Consider the following 17,534-nt stretch of genomic DNA (forward strand, 5'->3'; position numbering starts at 1 on the left):
AGGACGTGCATGCGGGCAACAGACCGAACAGCACGGACGGAGGACGTGCATGACCAGGACACGATCGGTGCCTAAGTTAGGAAGTTTGAGAGTTAGTTTCTATTTTTTAGTCCTTAATTCTAGGAGAGTTAGACTCGGATTGGTGGAGGCCTTTGGCTATATATTATTGTATCCACACGTTTGGTGGAGGCAAGCAATACATGATTAATCTACTTTCCTGTCTCTTCTCCAAAACTAAGCCGACGGCAGAGGGGAAAAACCTCGCCGGCGACGACGGACCAAGGCTACGGTCTCCGTAGCCGAGGGCCAGCTACCCTAGGTCCCGACGCCCTTGACACACACACACACAAAAAAAAAAAAAGTCCGGATCTCTGTGTCAAAACTGAAAACCATCGTGTGATATTCACAGCCGGCGCCTCATCGATCACAAAGCTTTGCAGAAGAAGAAAAAAAGATAAAGTCTTGTGTACAGCCTTTTTATCGCTCTCGGCGGAATTGTTGGGACTTCACGTCAAAGGGTGGGACTCCCGCCGCGATGATGAGAGGACCCGTCGCCGGCGGCCCTCCTACGGCACCCGGCGAGCGCGCGGAAGTCAATCGTCATTCGTGGCCGCGGAGTTCGGCGGATAGCTGACCGGCCGTCCAGGTCAGCTGCGCGAGCTCCGCGAGGTGGTCGCGCAGGCCGTCAGCCAGCAGCATCAGCAGCTCCCTGCAGTCTGCAGCGCAATCATTCCCGTCAGTTACTTGCCACCATCATCAATCTCGTGGCTAGCTTAACGGAGGATGGTCCACTACCACCACCGCGATCAGGTAATTGCCGATGGCTTCGGGCAAGCAAGAACGAGACGCCGACGTTGACGTGACAGAAAAAGAGAGGGAGGCCGTTACCTGGGATTCTGCTAAAGTTGTGCAGCGACACGGCCGCGAGGATCCTGTGCCGGGCGGGCCGGCAGGGCGCCAGGCACTGCTTCAGCCGCGGGACGAGCGCCGAGAACGCGGCGAGGGACGTGTCCATGGCGCCGTCCTCGTCCACAGACGAAGCCAGCGTGCGGCTCAGCCACCCGGCCGTCGTCAGGCACGCGCCCACCAGGTCGGCGTCGGGGGAGCCCAGGCACTTGGACAGCGCCTCCAGGAACGGTCTCCTGATCCCGATGCTGCTGCCGAGGAGCGCCGCCGCCACGTGTCTCAGCCACGCATCGTTTTCGGCCGATTCCTTGTCCTGAGCGCACCGCAAAGCGAACTTCAGAAACTATTCATTGGTATTTGGTAATGTTCGGTTTGTAAAGGTGGTCAGGTGTGCAGTACGTGTATGACAGCGTCAGAACTGGCAGCAGTGTCCCGTGAGTGGTCGATGAAGCCGGCCTGTTTCAGCATCCAGTCCTCTCCGAGAAGGTCGCCTGAGAAGGTGAAGTGCCCTCCCAACAGCAGCAGAGCTCTCCGAGTGCTGGGCACGACATTATTGTCCTCTGACAGGCAGCATCTCAGAGAATGTGTGATGGTCTTGGTCGCCTCTTCTCTGTACGTGCTGTTTCTGTTTGGCTCCACCTGCAATGCATTCAGGTTACAGATTTGTGCGGACTAAATTCCAGGCGATTTCTGAGGCTAGCGAACGAAATACCATTTCAGGGAAGTTGAAATGCAAGCGTACGGCAACAATAGGTGCTGGGTTGCATACCAATTCATCCAAACGCAACAGTAGAACGGCAATTGGGGCTTGTTCTTCTACCGGCAAGCTCGGGAGATACTCCAGTAGCACATCCATTGCCTCCATGATCGTCTCTGCTCTCAATCCATGCAGGAGCAATTCAAACATTTCTCTCCTGTTCGCAATCAGAATGTTGGTGATCGGAAGGTAAGATGCAGCACATATACATGTACAAAATATGTTTTATCACATCTTTTTTTTTAAAAAGATTCTGAAGGAAATTTCACCTTCTTAAGCAGATCAGTTCAATGAGCAAACCCACTGCAGTTCTTCTTACTGAAAGCACCTCACTGTGGAGAAGCCGCAGAACACTTGAGCCATCGATCTTTATAGCCACGTAACTCCTGCAGCTGCCTTCAGCCCTGATGCAAAGCAACAGGTGCTCAGCTACCCGCGGCTGCTCGTCTCCCCCACCTTCCTGAAACTTATGCAGAAGGAAGTCTATCCCGCCGATCGCCATAAGGTGCCTTGCCTTGTCAAGTTTTTCAGGCATGTCTTCAGCTGAATCCAGAGCCTTGTCTATTAATGGCAAAGTTAACTTCACATCAAACCCAGCGCTTTCGGATACCAGATGCTTGCAATGTTCAGATTTCCAGCTATCGATCAAGCGTTTGAGCACACGGTTCGTGTCTGGAACCATCATGCTCGAGAGCTCTTGGCCTGTAACCGGGCACATCCTGAAGCTTCTGTCTAGCCACTGAACTATAGCGTGCCGCTCGAACGTCTGGCCTGTCTCGATCGTCACGGGATTGTTGAAGACCTGGCGCGTCAGTGGACACAGGAAGTCGCTGGGAACCGTGGCGAAAATGGATAGCTCATTGCCATCTGTGTCACTCTGGAGTGGCACTTCACTGAGGAACTTACAAGAAATCACAGCGATCAGTACAGATTGGAGGGTAGTCGAAGGGAAGGGAAGGGAATGGTGCTCGTACCAGAACTCGAGTGTAAGAAGGTGAATAGCAGAGTTGTCCGAAATCGTCGGGTAACTTGCTGACGCATCTGATTCCTTGTTGGGTTCTTCTTCGACCTATGAATATGATTGTGAGATGTAATTTGTCATAAACTTTGGTGTATTTCGTGTGAATAAGCATGCTGGAATATTTCCGGGGAAAATGCTTACATGTGGTTCGAACGTCTCTCTGTCTAAACTGTCAGGCACGGGCACGGGCACGTTTTCTTCTGCCAACAGAGCGGGAATGTAGCTCCTTTCCTCACCTCCAGCTCCATCGCTCTCCTGGTCCGGGAGCATGGTCACCGCGTCTGCGGCGGCGTCGGAGTACACCGCTTCCTCCTCGATTTCCTCGGATGGCCGCATTGTGTCGTCGTACGCGAACTTCGTCGGACTCGAACTCCCGGAGCCGAACATGACTTCCGAGCTGATGTCGTACGACGTCGACGCTGAGCACCTCGGCGCGCTGGAATGGACCGTGCTCGGAGGAGCAGGAACGTCCGGGAGAGCCATGGCATCTGTCCGCCCCAGCAGCCAGTCCCTGTAGTAGCACGCGAGAGCGCGCGTCCCCTCGTCCAGTACGTCCACGAACACCTTCTCCACCTCCTTCACCCTTTCGTCCGCGCTCGCCGCCGCCGACTCGCGGTCGCGCCACGTCCTGAGGTGCGAGAGGCCCGACCGGAAGAGCCTGTCCCAGAGCGCGGGCAGCAGGACCGTCCGCGCCTCGCGCGGCGCCAGGCAGAAGGTCTCCAGGGCGTGCACCGCGGCGGAGTGGTCCCGCTTCTGCAGCTTGGAGACGGCGGCCATGTAGAGGTGCGCGCACGCGGCGAGGCCCGCGTAGGGAACGCCCGCCGCCGCGGTCACCGCGTCCGCGTCCTTGCCCTGGAGCGACGCCATCTCGTGGAGCTTGAGCGACGCGCGCTTCAGGTCGCGCGGGTCCAGGCCCTCTGTCGCGGCCCGCTCGACGGTCTGCGCGTGCACGCGGAGGTCCAGCACGGCGCGGTGGTTGGAGTCGCCGAGGCACGAGGCGCAGCCGGCGCGCAGCGAGGCGCGGAACGCCTCGTCCTTGGCGAACCGTTTCAGGGGCCCCGCGGCCAGGGAGATGAGCGCGGTGAGCGCGGACTCGTCGAGCGCCGGCACCGCGGAAGGGTCAGACGCAGAGCCTCTCCTGGCACCGGCGCCCGAGCCGCTGTTGTCGCCGTCTCCCTTGTTGCTGTGCCTCCTCGCGCTCGTCAGCGACGCCGACGACCCTCGCGTCTCGGTCGCGGCACGCCGCCGCTCGGCACCGGTGGCCCTGCTGCCATCGTCCGCGTCGGCGTTCATCTGCCTCAGGCGGCTGCGGGTGAGCACATCGGACTGTGACCGCGACGGCGGCTTGCCCGGGCGCCGGTGCTGGAGTGGCATGCTCGCGGCTCTCGAGGCCGCCGGGGCGGAGCTGTCGGGCGGCTTGTGACGGTTCTTGAAGCCGTCAGCTGCGAGGAGCTCTCGGAGCAAGGACGACGGAGGCGGCGCCATTGTCGTGGACGCAGCGGGTGACGTGACCGAATCAACCAGGAGCTGGCTCTGCTACGCGGTACGCCTCGTGGTGGCAGTGGGGTAGCGGCAGAATCCTCGGTTGTTCTCATCATACGTGACAGGGCGACGTGGTGAAATGCGCGAAGGGGGCAGCGGGAAACGGTCTCGCGGGACAGAGTGTGCCAAATGGGGGGTTTTGGCGGGCAGTGCGTCGCCCCGGCTGGCCGGCAGAGTTTTACGATTTTCTGGTTCGGCTGGTGCGTAGGCTATTGGTTGAGTTTTTCTGACCCTATCAAGGTTGCTGCGTCAAAGTGTGTGTGCGTCAGTGGCCGTCAGTCTGTCACGTCTAGGATCAAATTGTGATGTGATCACCGTCCCTATCCCAATGGCGTTCACAGACAGGAGTATTGTGTAGTTTGCTTATCTTTCAGGCAACGCTAGTGTGGTCTTATGGAAGGTATCTTGTGAAAGATGATGTCGAATATTGGAGACTTTGGTGATTGGATAATGTCCGTCGAATAATCCAAGGGATGGAATGATCCAAGCAAGGGATGATTATATGCACAAGATCTAGATTCAGAATTTATGATGCAGGTTTGGACTATCGAGTTTGACAAACTGCGCTCCCTTTCCGTATTTACTGCAACAGCGGTCATGCTGAGCTCCATGCTCACGTATGGGTCTCTGCCGCCCCGGACATTTCGCATTGTGGACCAATTGGCGCGAACCTGTGTTTTTTCTCTGTTATATAGAATGGTACGGAGTATATAGGGTGTGATTGGTTGCATAACAAGCCTTAGCCAGGATGGCCAGGCTGTGCAGGACCGAAGAAGTCGGGTTGAGCTCGTGCAGATGGTCGTGTTTGGTTATCTTTGCTGTTGGTTTAGTACGAGACGAGGTTGTGTTTGGTTGCATGCATACATCAGTTTTTTGGATGTCTGACGTATGGGTCCCTACATCCTGGGTGAATCAAGTCATCCTGCACCATGAGGGAAGGAGAAATCCAGAAGACGAAGTCGTGCAGGGTGGAGGAGGGCAGATGAATGAAAGGATACAGGCGAAAGGTGCGAGGACTACGAGCAAGGCAACCAAACACGATGCATGAATGAGATCAGACAACTAAACGGTGCGAGGACAACCCAGTTCGGCCTACCAATCACGCCCATACTGACGCCGGTTCACCGGTGCCCAAAGATTTTGATGTTGGCAGGAGTAGCAGCCGTGATATCTGCACTAGTACCATTTACCCAATTAGAATTCGGTAACGAGAGCCTGTTTGAATGGGAGTTTTTTAAGACATTATCGGAGTGGCGAGAGCTCCACCTAAACATTTTTCATTGATACCGACAAGTCGGGGGATGAAGGGTGCCTATAAATTGTTCGGGACTAGGTCCCTAAGAAGTAACAAATGTGGAGGGCAGGAAGAGTTAGGCTATTACAAACATGTCGCACCATTTATCGATAATCCATCTATCGTGCACCCTTAGGTAGCGTTTGGTTGGGAGTCAAAGTGGAGCGAAACGGTCCCGTCTCTGATTTCTGGGACGGGGCGACTCTATTTTCTGTTTGACTGACAAGGGACGGGATCGACCCATTTTTATGTTTGGTTGAAAGGATAAATAAAATGGGATGGACGATGGATAGACATCGCAAAAAAAAACTAGGTAATCGTTGGTCTCACTTTATTTTAGATGGCCCCACCTGTTATCCTCAGTTTTTTCCTGTTTTTGTCTTCCTTATCTTCTCCTGACGATGTGGTGCCCCTCTCTGGCCACGCCTCTCTTAGCGCTTCTAGCCGGAGATGGCCCGAGTCTGCATGCGCACCTGGCTGCCACGCCTGGAGCCATGGCCAAGGTCGCACGAAGGCTGGTCGGCTGGGGCCGCTCACCTGCCCGGCTACCACGCTTAGTTGCCAGCCCGCTTGGCTGTCGCACCTTGCCGCTCGCCCGCCGTTGTAGTAGGTGACCACAGCCGAGCTCGTGGCGGGGGCTGGGGCCGGTCACGCCATGGCCTAGCTCACGACGAGGGTCCTGCGACAGAGCTGCCACCGAGCTCGTGTAGGGGAAGGAGGGCCCTTGCTAGGGTCATGGGGGTGAGGAGGCCGCCGCCATGAAGGAAGGACCAGGCGACGCACGAAACAAGGAAGTAATGCCGCTCGCGCATCCCTGCTCGTCCCACTCCGTCCCACTGATTTCAAGGGACGGGGGCGTCCCTGCATCTCGAGGAATATTCCTCTCCGGAGTCATCCCCATCTCTGATATCTCGAAACCAAACACCGGATGAAATGGGATATCCCACCTGGTCCTCGTCCTGCCCCTAAACCAAACACTACCTTAATCGATAGCTCCAAAGACGTTAGGGCTCCTTGCAGGTGGCCAAAAGCCTGGCCAGACTTGGGTGCAATTGGTGAAAGACCACATCTGACATCGTGCCTTTGGTTCCAGATGTGTCGGTAACATAGCAGGAGCATTGTTGATAGCAGTTTTAGGGGGACCTTCTCAGGTCGGGGCATCTCCTAGAGGCGAGCTAGTGTTAGGCGTTGTCTGCCAGCCAGATGCATCTTGACCGTAGACATCTAAAATCAAACGGAGGTTGTCGGGTACCATAAAACGGGGTACCTCTAGCGTATATCGAAAGAGCCACTCCAACCTCATGAAAAACAAAGCCAGAAGGTAAGCCATTGGCTTACCACCGGCCCCGTCCGAGCCCACCGGCACTCCGCCTCGCCTTCGGCCTCGCACGGGTGGTCTCGACGACCTGACGAATCTCCGCCTCGCGCAAGGCCTTGCACGGGAAGCCTCGACAGGGAACCCCTTCTCCGTCTCGCCCGAGGCCCTGCACGTACAGCCTCGAACGAGACAGCGATTCTCCGTATCGCTCGAGGCTGGCTCGGCAATAACCCGACGCTCCCGCCTCGACCAGTCCTCCCGACAGCGCGTCGCGTCTCATTAATGCGTCAACCACTCCCGCAATCTCAGCCAGACGACGGCTCGACACCACGGAGTGGCCGACGGAACGGGGTTACCGGCCACTGTGTGCTGGCGCTGTGCCCACGATCAGCGCCTAAACTACACCGTGTCACCTAATCCCTGCCCCAGGAACAACGCGGCATGGGGAGTCAAGTTCAGGATTCACGTCTGCCGAGCCTCCCACGATGGCTCAGCCTCCAAGCCTCGGTAATCTACCGAGGGGTCTCGGCATCCGCGGGATCCACATCTACCGAGCCTCCCACGATGACTCGGCCTCGACACCAATTAGACCTCAGCGCATCACCAAGTCAAAACTCCACAGGGCTCGGCATGTCTCCTACAGTGGAGGCCATGCTGACTAGACGTCTACAGGGACCCCCACGACCTCAACAGCCTCAGGCATGGCCGGCGTGACGCACCAGTAATCAAGTACCGATTGCTATCCCCTACACCATGTAGCGCCATGCTGCTACAGGAGTGGGCTACAGTGCTAGATCTTCCTTGCTTACTAAGGTTCCACGTGTAGCTTTCTCATGTACTCCTGGCTCCCTCCTTGCGGTTATAAAAGGAAGCAGTCAGGGCACGCTCTGGGGGAGGAGAAGAACACACGCGCACGCAAGCAACACTCTGTAACACACACGCTCCCCCGCTGCCTGAGAGCAATGTCTCAAGCAGCCCGCACCGCTCCACGCCGAGACCTGGGACGAGCTCCCTCTCTCACCTAGCTTGTAACCCCCTACTACAAGCACTTCGGTGCAAGGAATACAAGATCGATCTCTCGGACTGGACGTAGGGCACCGATTGCCTGAACCAGTATAATCCTTGTGTCTCTTTGCATCACCATCCGGGACTGGGAACATGCAGTACAAATTTACTAGTCGGTTGAGGACCCCCCGGTCCGAAACACCGACAGTTGGCGCGCCAGGTAGGGGCCTCTGCGTGTCAGTTTCGTGATCCCAACAAGTTCCGAATGGCAGACCCCGTACGATCACTGTGTCTCGGCACGGTGATCTGGTTTGGGAGCCTAGAGTTCATGTCTCTAGGGCATGAGTACGACATGGTACTCCTCATGCCCCGAGCTCCACCGACCGACGACGACGTCACGCACCGGCAGCCTAGACGCAGGCGACGCCCGGGCATCCGCTCTCGCCGCCCTCGCCAGGCACGACGCGAGCAGGGTCACCCTGACGCCACGCGAACTCAGGGCGGCACGCCGCTATCCACCGATATCCCATGGCCAGCTGTTGGCACAAGGTCCCTAGTTGGAGACCTGTCAAGCCTGAGCCTGGGCAAGGGAAAAACGCCGGTGGCGTGCGATGACGCCCCGTCATCAAGCTCCGCTCCATCACTCCCTGAGGAGCCAACTCCGGCGGAGCAGAGGCCGGCGATGGCACCATCCCCATACCCCTTCGGGTTGAGAAATGCCGCCGCCTCCTACGCTTACGCCTACGCTTCCGCTCACGCGGATCCCTTAGGACACCGCCAACGCTTTGCCCTCGACTTCGACACCACCGCGTCAACCCACACCCACGCCGACTCCTCGGAGGAGGACGAGGCATGGGCCGGAGCGGATTTCTCCGGACTCCATGACCCTGAAACCATGCGCCACTTCCTGACCGCAAGCGACTACTGCTTCTGCTACTCCGACTCCGACGACGAAAGTGCTTACGACTCCACTCGCGAGTGTTTCCACGTCGAGCTCGGGATGCCGAGGGCGGGCGAGGAGGACGAGGGGGCAGGTAGCCATTCCCCGCTTCGCCCGGGTACAGACGCCGCCACACCTCCGCACGTTGTCCTGCCGGCAGCGCAGAACGGGCTCCTCGCCCCTGCACGACCTCAACGCCCAGACCTAGAACAGCTCCGTGAGCTCCAGGCCAAGGTCGAGCAAGACCGACTCCTCCTGCAGCGGCTTCGAGATACTCTCGAGCGGGAGCATCGAGGTCGCGACGAGGGCGGAGGAGCCCGACAGAGGGCCCGCGACGTGCACCACCGCATCAACGACGACGAAGGGAGTGAGCAGCCCCCAATCTTCAATCGCGCTAGCCAGAACGTCGCGGCTGTGGCAATGCTAGTCCGTGCGATGCCCGAGCCTTCCACCATGGAGGGGCGACGGGTCCGTGGCGAGCTCCGAGACCTTCTCGAGACCGCCGCGGTATAGCAGGCCGAGAGTTCCGCCTCTTGACGGCGCGGGGGCGCCTCGGACCTTCCCATGGCACCACCTCGGTGGAATAGGGAGGCCTCGATACGTCCCGAGCTCGCTCGGGCACCGATAGCCCCCCGGGTCCCCTTGCTGCTCGACCGCCTCGGCAACCAACGTGAGGCATAGGGAGACCATGAGGTGGTCAGCAGGCGACGACGCCACGATGATGAGGGGCCCGCCCGGGGCTACCATCCGCACCGAGGTGGCCGTTATGACAGTGAGGAGGACCGCAGTCCTTCTCCTGAACCGCCTGGCCCCCGTGTCTTCAGCAAGGCCATCCGCGCTGCTCATTTCCCAGCCTGGTTTCGGCAACCAACCAACCTCACGAAGTATAGCGGTGAGACCAATCCCGAACTCTGGCTTGCCGATTACTGCCTGGCTTGTCACCTAGGTGGCGCGGACGATGACCTGCTCATCATCTGCAACCTCCTCTTGCTCTTATCAAACTCGGCGCGAGCTTGGCTCGAGCACCTTCCTCCCTCACAAATCCACGACTGGCGCAACTTGGTTAGGATCTTCGTCGGGAACTTCCAGGGCACGTACGTGCGCTCTGGAAACTCCTAGGATCTTAAGAGCTGTCGCCAAAAACCGGACGAGTCTCTCCGAGACTTCATCCGGCGCTTCTCCAAATAGTGCACCGAGTTGCCCAGCGTCAGCGACTCAGAAATCATCTAGGCTTTCCTCTCCGGCACCACCTACCAAGACTTGGTCCGAGAGTTAGGTCGGAATGTGCCACGCTCAGCTGCCGCGCTCCTCGACATTGCCACCAACTTCGCCTCAGGCGAAGAGGCTGTTGGAGCCATCTTCCCCGACAGCGACACCAAGGGGAAGCGGAGGGACAAGGCCCCCGAGGCCTCAGCCTCCCACCTCCCCAAGAGAAAGAAAAAGGGCCGCCTGGGGAAGCAGGAGGTCCTAGAGGCCGATCTGGTCGTGGCCGCAGAACGCAAGAATCCTCGAGGCCTCAAGGGCCCCAGGCCCTTCGACGACATGCTTAGGAAACCTTGCCCGTACTATCAGGGCCCGATAAAGCACGCCCTCGAGGATTGCTCCATGCTCCGGCGTTACTACGCCAAGCTCGGGCCCCCCGACGACGACACCAAGCCAAAAGGAGCCGGCGACCGGGACGATGACAAGGACGATGGGTTCCCCGAGGTGCACAACGCCTTCATGATCTTTGGCGGACCCTCGACGTGCCTTATGGCACGCCAGTGAAAGAGGGAACGTCGAGAGGTCTTCTCGGTCAAGGTTGCCACTCCCCGATACCTTGACTGGTCTCAGGAAGTGATCACCTTTGATCGAGATGACCACCCTGACCATGTCCCAAATCCCGGGCAATACCCACTCATCGTCGACCCGATCGTTGGCAACACCCGGCTCACCAAGGTATTGATGGACGGAGGCAGCGGTCTCAACATCCTCTACGCCAGCACCCTAGAGCTCCTAGAGATCGACCGGTCGTGGCTCCGGGGTGACACCGCGCCCTTCCATGGCATCATGCTGGGGAAACGCACGCGACCCCTCGGGCGCATCGACCTTCCCGTCTGCTTCGGCACCCTGTCCAACTACCGCAAGGAGGTCCTTACCTTCGAGGTGGTCGGATTCAGGGGAACCTACCACGCCATCCTAGGGCGGCCGTGCTACGCCAAGTTCATGGCGGTCCCCAACTACACCTACCTCAAGCTCAAGATGCCGGGCCCCAACGGCGTCATCACGATCGAGTCCACGTACGAGCATGCATACGACTGCGACATCGAGTGCATCGAATACGTCGAGGCTCTCGTGGAAGCCGAGACCCTCATCGTCGACCTCGACCGACTCTACAGCCAGCTGCCCAAGCCCAAGCATCGAGCCAGGACGTTCGAGCCCGCGGAAGCCGTCAAACTCATCCCAGTCGATCCCGCCTACCCCGACGACCAGGCACTGAGGATCAGCGCCACCCTCGACATCAAATAGGAGGCCGTGCTCGTCAACTTTCTCCACGCGAATGCCGACATGTTCGCGTGGAGTCCCTCGGACATGCCGGGCATACCAAGGGAGGTCGCCGAGCACGCCTTAGACATCCGGGCCAGCTCTAGACCGGTGAAGCAGCGCCTGCGCCGATTCGACGAGGAAAAGCGCAGGACCATCGGCGAGGAGGTACAGAAACTTTTGGCGGCCGGGTTCATCAAGGAAGTATCCCATCCAGAGTGGTTGGCTAACCCTGTGTTGGTCAAGAAGAAAAATGGGAAATGGAGGATGTGTGTAGACTACACCAGTTTGAATAAAGCATGTCCAAAAGTCCCCTTCCCATTACCTCGAATCGATCAAATTGTTGACTCCACTGCGGGATGCGAGACCTTGTCTTTCCTTGATGCGTATTCTGGTTACCATCAAATCAAGATGAAAGAGTCCGACCAGCTTGCGACTTCTTTCATCACTGCATTCGGCATGTACTGCTACATGACTATGCCTTTTGGCCTCAGAAACGCAGGGGCCACGTACCAGCGGTGCATGACCCAGGTCTTTGGCGACCACATCGGGCGAACCGTCGAGGCCTATGTGGACGACATCGTGGTCAAGTCCAGAAGGGCCGAGGACCTCGTCGACGACCTGGAGATAGCTTTCAAATGCCTTAGAGAGAAGGGCATCAAGCTCAACCCCGAGAAGTGTGTGTTCGGGGTGCCCCGAGGCATGCTCTTGGGATTCATAGTCTCAGAATGCGGCATCGAGGCCAACCCGGAGAAGGTCTCGGCCGTGACCAACATGGGACCAATCTGAGACCTCAAGGGAGTACAGAGGGTCACGGGATGCCTTGCGGCCCTGAGCCGCTTCATCTCGTGCCTCGGCGAAAAAGGTTTGCCTCTGTACCGCCTCTTGAGAAAATCCAAACACTTTTCTTGGACCCCCGAGGACGAAGAAGCCCTTGCCAAGCTCAAAGCGCTGCTCACCAATCCTCCCGTCCTGGTACCGCCGGCCAGGGACAAGGCCCTCTTACTCTACGTCGCCGCAACAACCCAAGTGGTCAGCGCGGCCGTAGTAGTAGAGAGGCAGGAAGAGGGGCATGCTCTATCCATCCAATGACCTGTTTACTTCATAAGCGAAGTGCTCTCTGAGACCAAAGAACGCTACCCCCACATCCAAAAGCTTATCTACGGCGTAGTCTTGGCTCGACGCAAGCTGCGCCACTACTTCGAGTCCTACCCGGTGACTGTGATATCATCTTTCCCTATGGGAGAGATAGTCCATAACCGGGAGGCCTCGGGTAGGATAGCCAAGTGGGCCGTCGAACTCATGGGGGAAGCCCTGACCTTTGCGCCTCGAAAAGCAATAAAATCCCAGGTCTTGGCCGAGTTTGTGGCTGAGTGGACCGACACCCAACTGCCACCTGCTCAAATTTAGACGGAGTGATGGACCATGTACTTCGACGGGTCCCTGATGAAGACCGGGGCAGGCGCGGGCCTGCTCTTCATTTCACCCCTTGGAGTACACATGCGCTACATGGTTCGGCTCCCCTTCGCCGCCTCCAACAATGCAGCCGAGTATGAAGCCCTTGTCAACGGCTTCCAGATCACCATCGAGCTTGGAGTATGGTGTCTCGACATCCGGGGCGACTCGTAGCTCGTCGTTGATCAAGTCATGAAGGAGTCGAACTGCCTCGACCCCAAAATGGAGGCGTACTGCAAGATGGTATGTCGCCTAGAAGACAAGTTCGAAGGTCTCGAACTCAACCACATCGCCCGGAAATACAATGAGACCGCGGACAAACTGGCAAAGATGGTCTCGACACGGGCTCCGGCCCCCCCAAACATCTTTGCCAGGGACCTCCACAAACCTTCCATTGACTACGCCTCGGCAGCGGAAGAGGACCCACCGACCGAACCCACCATGCGGTTCGACACCCCCTCGGCTGCCGAGTCTCCTTCGGTCGAGCCCGAGGTCATGGAAGTCGACACGGGGCCTCCCCAGACCGACCAGGGCATGGACTGGCGAGTCCCGTTCCTTGATTGGCTCACTCGGGGAGAACTTCCTAGTGATAGGACCAAAGCCCGATGGCTTGCGTGACAAGTCAAGACTTACGTTCTCTGCAATCGTGAATTGTACAGGCGAAGTCCCTCTGGTGTCCTCCAACGATGCATCACCACCGAGGCAGGCCAAGCCCTACTTTGGGACTTGCACGCAGGGGCCTGCGGGCACCATGCGGCACCTCAGACGCTCGTTGGAAACGCCTTCCGCCAAGGGTTCTACTGGCCGACGGCGGCTGCCGACGCCACCAAGTTAGTACGCTCCTGCGTGGGATGCCAGTACTACGCGTGGCAGACGCACCTCCCGGCCCAAGCCCTCCAAACCATCCCCATCACTTGGCCATTTGCCGTATGGGGGCTCGACATGGTCGGGCCTCTGCAAAAGGCGCCCGGGGGCTACACCCATCTTTTGGTAGCAATCGATAAATTTTCCAAGTGGATCGAAGCTCGTCTGATCAATCAAATCAAATCCGAGCAAGCAGTGCTATTCTTCACCGACATTATCCACAGGTTCGGGGTCCCGAACACCATCATCACCGAAAATGGGACACAGTTCACCGGCAAAAAATTATTGATGTTCTGCGATGACCACCACATCCGTGTGGCCTGGTCGGCCGTAGGACACCCAAGGACAAATGGCCAAGTAGAATGTGCCAATGGCATGATCCTACATGGCCTCAAGCCAAGAATTTACAACCGGTTGAAGAAGTTTGGCAAGAAATGGCTCGCCGAACTCCCATCGGTCACCTGGAGCCTGAGGAACACTCCAAGCCGAGCCACGGGGTTCACATCTTTCTTCCTGGTCTATGGTGCCGAGGCCATCCTCCCCACTGACTTGGAATATGGTTCCCCGAGGCTACAGGCCTACAACGAGCAAAGCAACCGCAACACCCGTGAGGATGTCCTCGACCAACTGGAGGAAGCCCGAGACGTTGCGCTGCTACATTCGGCCAAGTACCAGCAAGCCCTACGGTGCTATCAGGCTCGGCGCATTCGAAGCCGAGACTTGAAGGTAGGCGACCTGGTGTTGAGGCTAAAACAGAGCAACAAGGGACGCCACAAGCTGACCCCACCGTGGGAAGGGCCGTACATCGTCGCCCAAGTACTGAAGCCCGGGACCTACAAGCTAGCCAATGAGAAGGGCGAAATCTTCACCAATGCTTGGAACATAGAACAGCTACGTCGCTTCTACCCTTAAATTTCCAAGCATTGTATATATGGTTTCTCGGAATACAATTGAGAAGCGTTCTTTAGTTGTTCTAATTTTTCGAGAACCCCCCCCCCCGAGCCCATCGTGGGCCTCGGCAATACGATAACACTGTAAGGGAGACTCGGCTCTGCCTCTACAGAACCAAGCCACCCTCGGGGGCCAGATGGGGGACTCCCCCCTAAGTCCCATGCACCATTCTTCACTCGTTTTTCGAAAAAATTCCTACGCCAAGTCTCTCTAGCACGCTCTGACGAATCGGTTGCAAAAAACCCACGGACCGAAAAGTCTGTTTCCTAGGAAGGAGGCCGGTAGAGTCGCGAGACGGCCTACGCCTCCGGGCTACGGCACTCCCTCACCACCTCTTGCTCAAGGGACGGCTTAAGCTCCAAGGAGTTTTTTTTGCAAAAGAAATCTGATCAGAGGCAACAGAGGGCAGATGCTCGGAAACACGAGAAAAACAACTAAGAAACATGAGTACTTTAAAAAGAGGCCTCGACGGCCACAAGCGTTATGAAACAAAGTTAATTCCTACTCTATTTACATGGCCTCTTGGGCCTAGGTCAAGGCTCAGGGCCTCCAGCATTGGCAGACGGCAGGGGAGGGACCACCTCCTCTTCGAACAGCGTTGCCAGCGCTGTGCCAGGGCCTTCCGCCACCTCCATCAGCTTTGTGACCACCGCGTTGGCCTCCTCGTCATCATCAGGCAGGACATAGCCATCACTGATGGCCGGGAGGTCAACGCCGATGTAGTGAGAGGCGATGACGGCCAACACGCGCTTGACACCCGTATGCAGCGCTCCTCGAAGCCGCTCGTGCATTTGGCCGCTCAGCACAATCAAACGGCTCCCAAGGGAGCTGCTTGACTGAACCCCTTCGACCTCCAAGGCCTCGCAGGCGGTACGGGCGGCACTTTTCAGCGTCTCGTGCTCCCCAATCTCGGTCTCGAGCACCGCCTACACCGTAACGGAAGCCTCGGCCGCACGGGTGACCTCCGCCTCCAACTCTATGCCAAAAGAAACGGAGTGGGGTTGAGCGCAAGGAAAAACAAGCCAAAAAGGGACAGAAGCCTGTGGAACTCACCCCTGGCCTTCTACTCCCAGCGTCGGGCCTCGACCCGAGAGGCCTCGGCTTTCTCTCCCCAGCGCTGGGCCTCGGCCTAGGAAGCCTCGGCCTTTTCCTTCAGACGCTGGGCCTCGACCCGAGAAGCCTTGGCCGCCCTAGAAACCTCTCTCCCTAGCTCTACATCACACCAGGGGGTTAGGAGGCAAACATAAGAAAAGCGAATGAGACGAGGGGACAATACTCACCCTTGGCCTTTCCCCTCCAGACCATAGCCTCGGTCCGGGAGGCCTCAACCACCGTAAGGGCCTCGTCCAAGGCGCCTTTCATCAGCTGGTGCGCACTCTGCTCCGCCCCAAGCTGCCTAGCAAGGGCCTTGCCCGAAGCCGTTGCTTCTTCAGCCCTGGACCTGAAGGCATCCCGATCACCGGCAACGCGGGTCAGCTCCTCCTCCAACTCCTTTACCCATGCCACCAAAGGGGTGACCTGCTCCTGGGCTATGACCACCTCGACCTTCGTGTCGGCACAACGAAGCCGAAGGTCCTCCACCTCCGCGCTCCGCGCTGCCAGAAGCTCGTTGACACCCACAAGCAAGCCCTTTTGCCGCTGGAGTTGGTCCCAGACGTCCCTCTCTCGCTAGAGAAAGACCGACTTCCTAAGGGACCAGGTCTCGAGGTCCTGGGGAAGCAGAACAGGGGTCATTCACTACAACAAAACTCAGAAAAAGACAACATCGCACGAGAAAAGAAAGCGCGAACCTGGGCGACTCCGGGCAGTTCGTCGGCCACCACGGACAGCGCCATCCGTAGTGACTGCTCCGCGAGCTGGCGGTATTGCTCGAAGGTGTCCCAACGCTCGCCCTCAGCTGCGTCCTCGAGGGCGAACAGAGGCTCCCCCTCAGGGTCGTCCTGGCTCCGCAACAGTACACGCGGGTGATCCCACCCGCGAGGCTCGGGTCGCACCCGCATGAGGGCCGAGCTTCCCTTGCCCAGGGTCGGAACCGGCTGTTCCACAGTGCCGGTCTCCTCGGCGTCGACCACCTCCCGCGCCCAGGAAGTATCATCGGAGGAGACCGGATGGACCTCCGCCTCCCGGGCGCTCTCTCGCAACGACGGTGGTCCCTAAACTAAGGGCGCCACCAAGGCCTCCGCCGCCTTCAACTCCACCTCCTGGGCAGACGGCCTCGCCGCCATCGCGTCGGCCTCGGTAATCTTGGGGGATCCGACCTCCACAATCATGGCCTCAGCGGTCTCAGGGGCTCTGGCCTCCGCCATTGTGGCCTCGATGATCGCGGAAACATCGACCCCCGCCGCTGCGGCCTCGGCGGTCTTGGGCGCCCCGGCCTCCGTCGCCTCAGCCTCAGAGACCCTGGGGACCTCAACCTCGGTGGCCTCAGCAACTAAGGGCACCTCGGCCCCATCTGACTCATGAGCCTCGCCCTCACGGGGCGGAAGCGCTCCCTCCCCCGTCTGTGTCGGGGTCGCCTCGGCAGCCCCTCCTTGGGTGGCCGGCTCCTTCGGGTCGGCCCTCGCCGACGCCGCGCCACGTTGTAGGGCGGCTTGCGCCTCCACCACCCAGTGGGTGGTGGAGCCGGGGCTCACCTTGAGTGCCTTGAGGGGTGCCAAGGAAAGCACCTCCACATGTCGCTTCCAACTAAGGACAAATCACCTACAGGGTCAGCACGGGACCGAAGAACGAACGGAAAAATGCTACGGCTCTACCAAAAATATGCTTACCCCGAGCGAGGTTGCAATCGCTTCGCCACTGCAACCCTCGTCTGCAAAGGCGGTGGCGGCGGCAGGGGCGTGGCCTCTGCATCCACCGGCGCCGGCCGGTCCCCGACGGGCCCTCGCGCCCCCTCGGTCCTCTGCGGGGGCGGTTGCGTCGCTCCCGCCGCCACCTGCTCCACCACTGCCGTTGAGCCCG

The 17,534-nt window shown here is 58.5% G+C and overlaps 1 protein-coding gene across 1 annotated transcript; it reads right to left on the bottom strand.

Annotated features, from left to right (window-relative positions):
* Positions 1 to 268: 268 nt before the first annotated feature.
* Positions 269 to 4,638, bottom strand: LOC136493600 (putative E3 ubiquitin-protein ligase LIN-2). The gene is made up of 7 exons (XM_066489699.1): positions 2,826 to 4,638; positions 2,638 to 2,732; positions 1,933 to 2,556; positions 1,676 to 1,820; positions 1,306 to 1,545; positions 889 to 1,219; positions 269 to 716 (listed from the first exon to the last, which is right to left on the bottom strand). Exons 1-7 carry the CDS (start codon positions 4,167 to 4,169, stop codon positions 601 to 603), a joined length of 2,895 nt encoding a protein of 964 aa, XP_066345796.1. The 5' UTR covers positions 4,170 to 4,638; the 3' UTR covers positions 269 to 600.
* Positions 4,639 to 17,534: the final 12,896 nt, after the last annotated feature.

Source organism: Miscanthus floridulus, chromosome 11 (assembly GCF_019320115.1).
Source record: "Miscanthus floridulus cultivar M001 chromosome 11, ASM1932011v1, whole genome shotgun sequence".
NCBI lineage: Eukaryota > Viridiplantae > Streptophyta > Magnoliopsida > Poales > Poaceae > Miscanthus > Miscanthus floridulus.

Bases quoted from the DNA above. Each gene is read 5' to 3' on its own strand.
- LOC136493600 (XM_066489699.1), bottom strand. From the start codon at position 4,169: ATGGCGCCGCCTCCGTCGTCCTTGCTCCGAGAGCTCCTCGCAGCTGAC. The intron at 2,557-2,637 runs GTACGAGCACCA...TAAGTTCCTCAG, and splicing joins CTTCTTACACTCGAGTTCTG to TGAAGTGCCACTCCAGAGTG. The intron at 1,821-1,932 runs GTGAAATTTCCT...GATTGCGAACAG, and splicing joins GAACTGATCTGCTTAAGAAG to GAGAGAAATGTTTGAATTGC.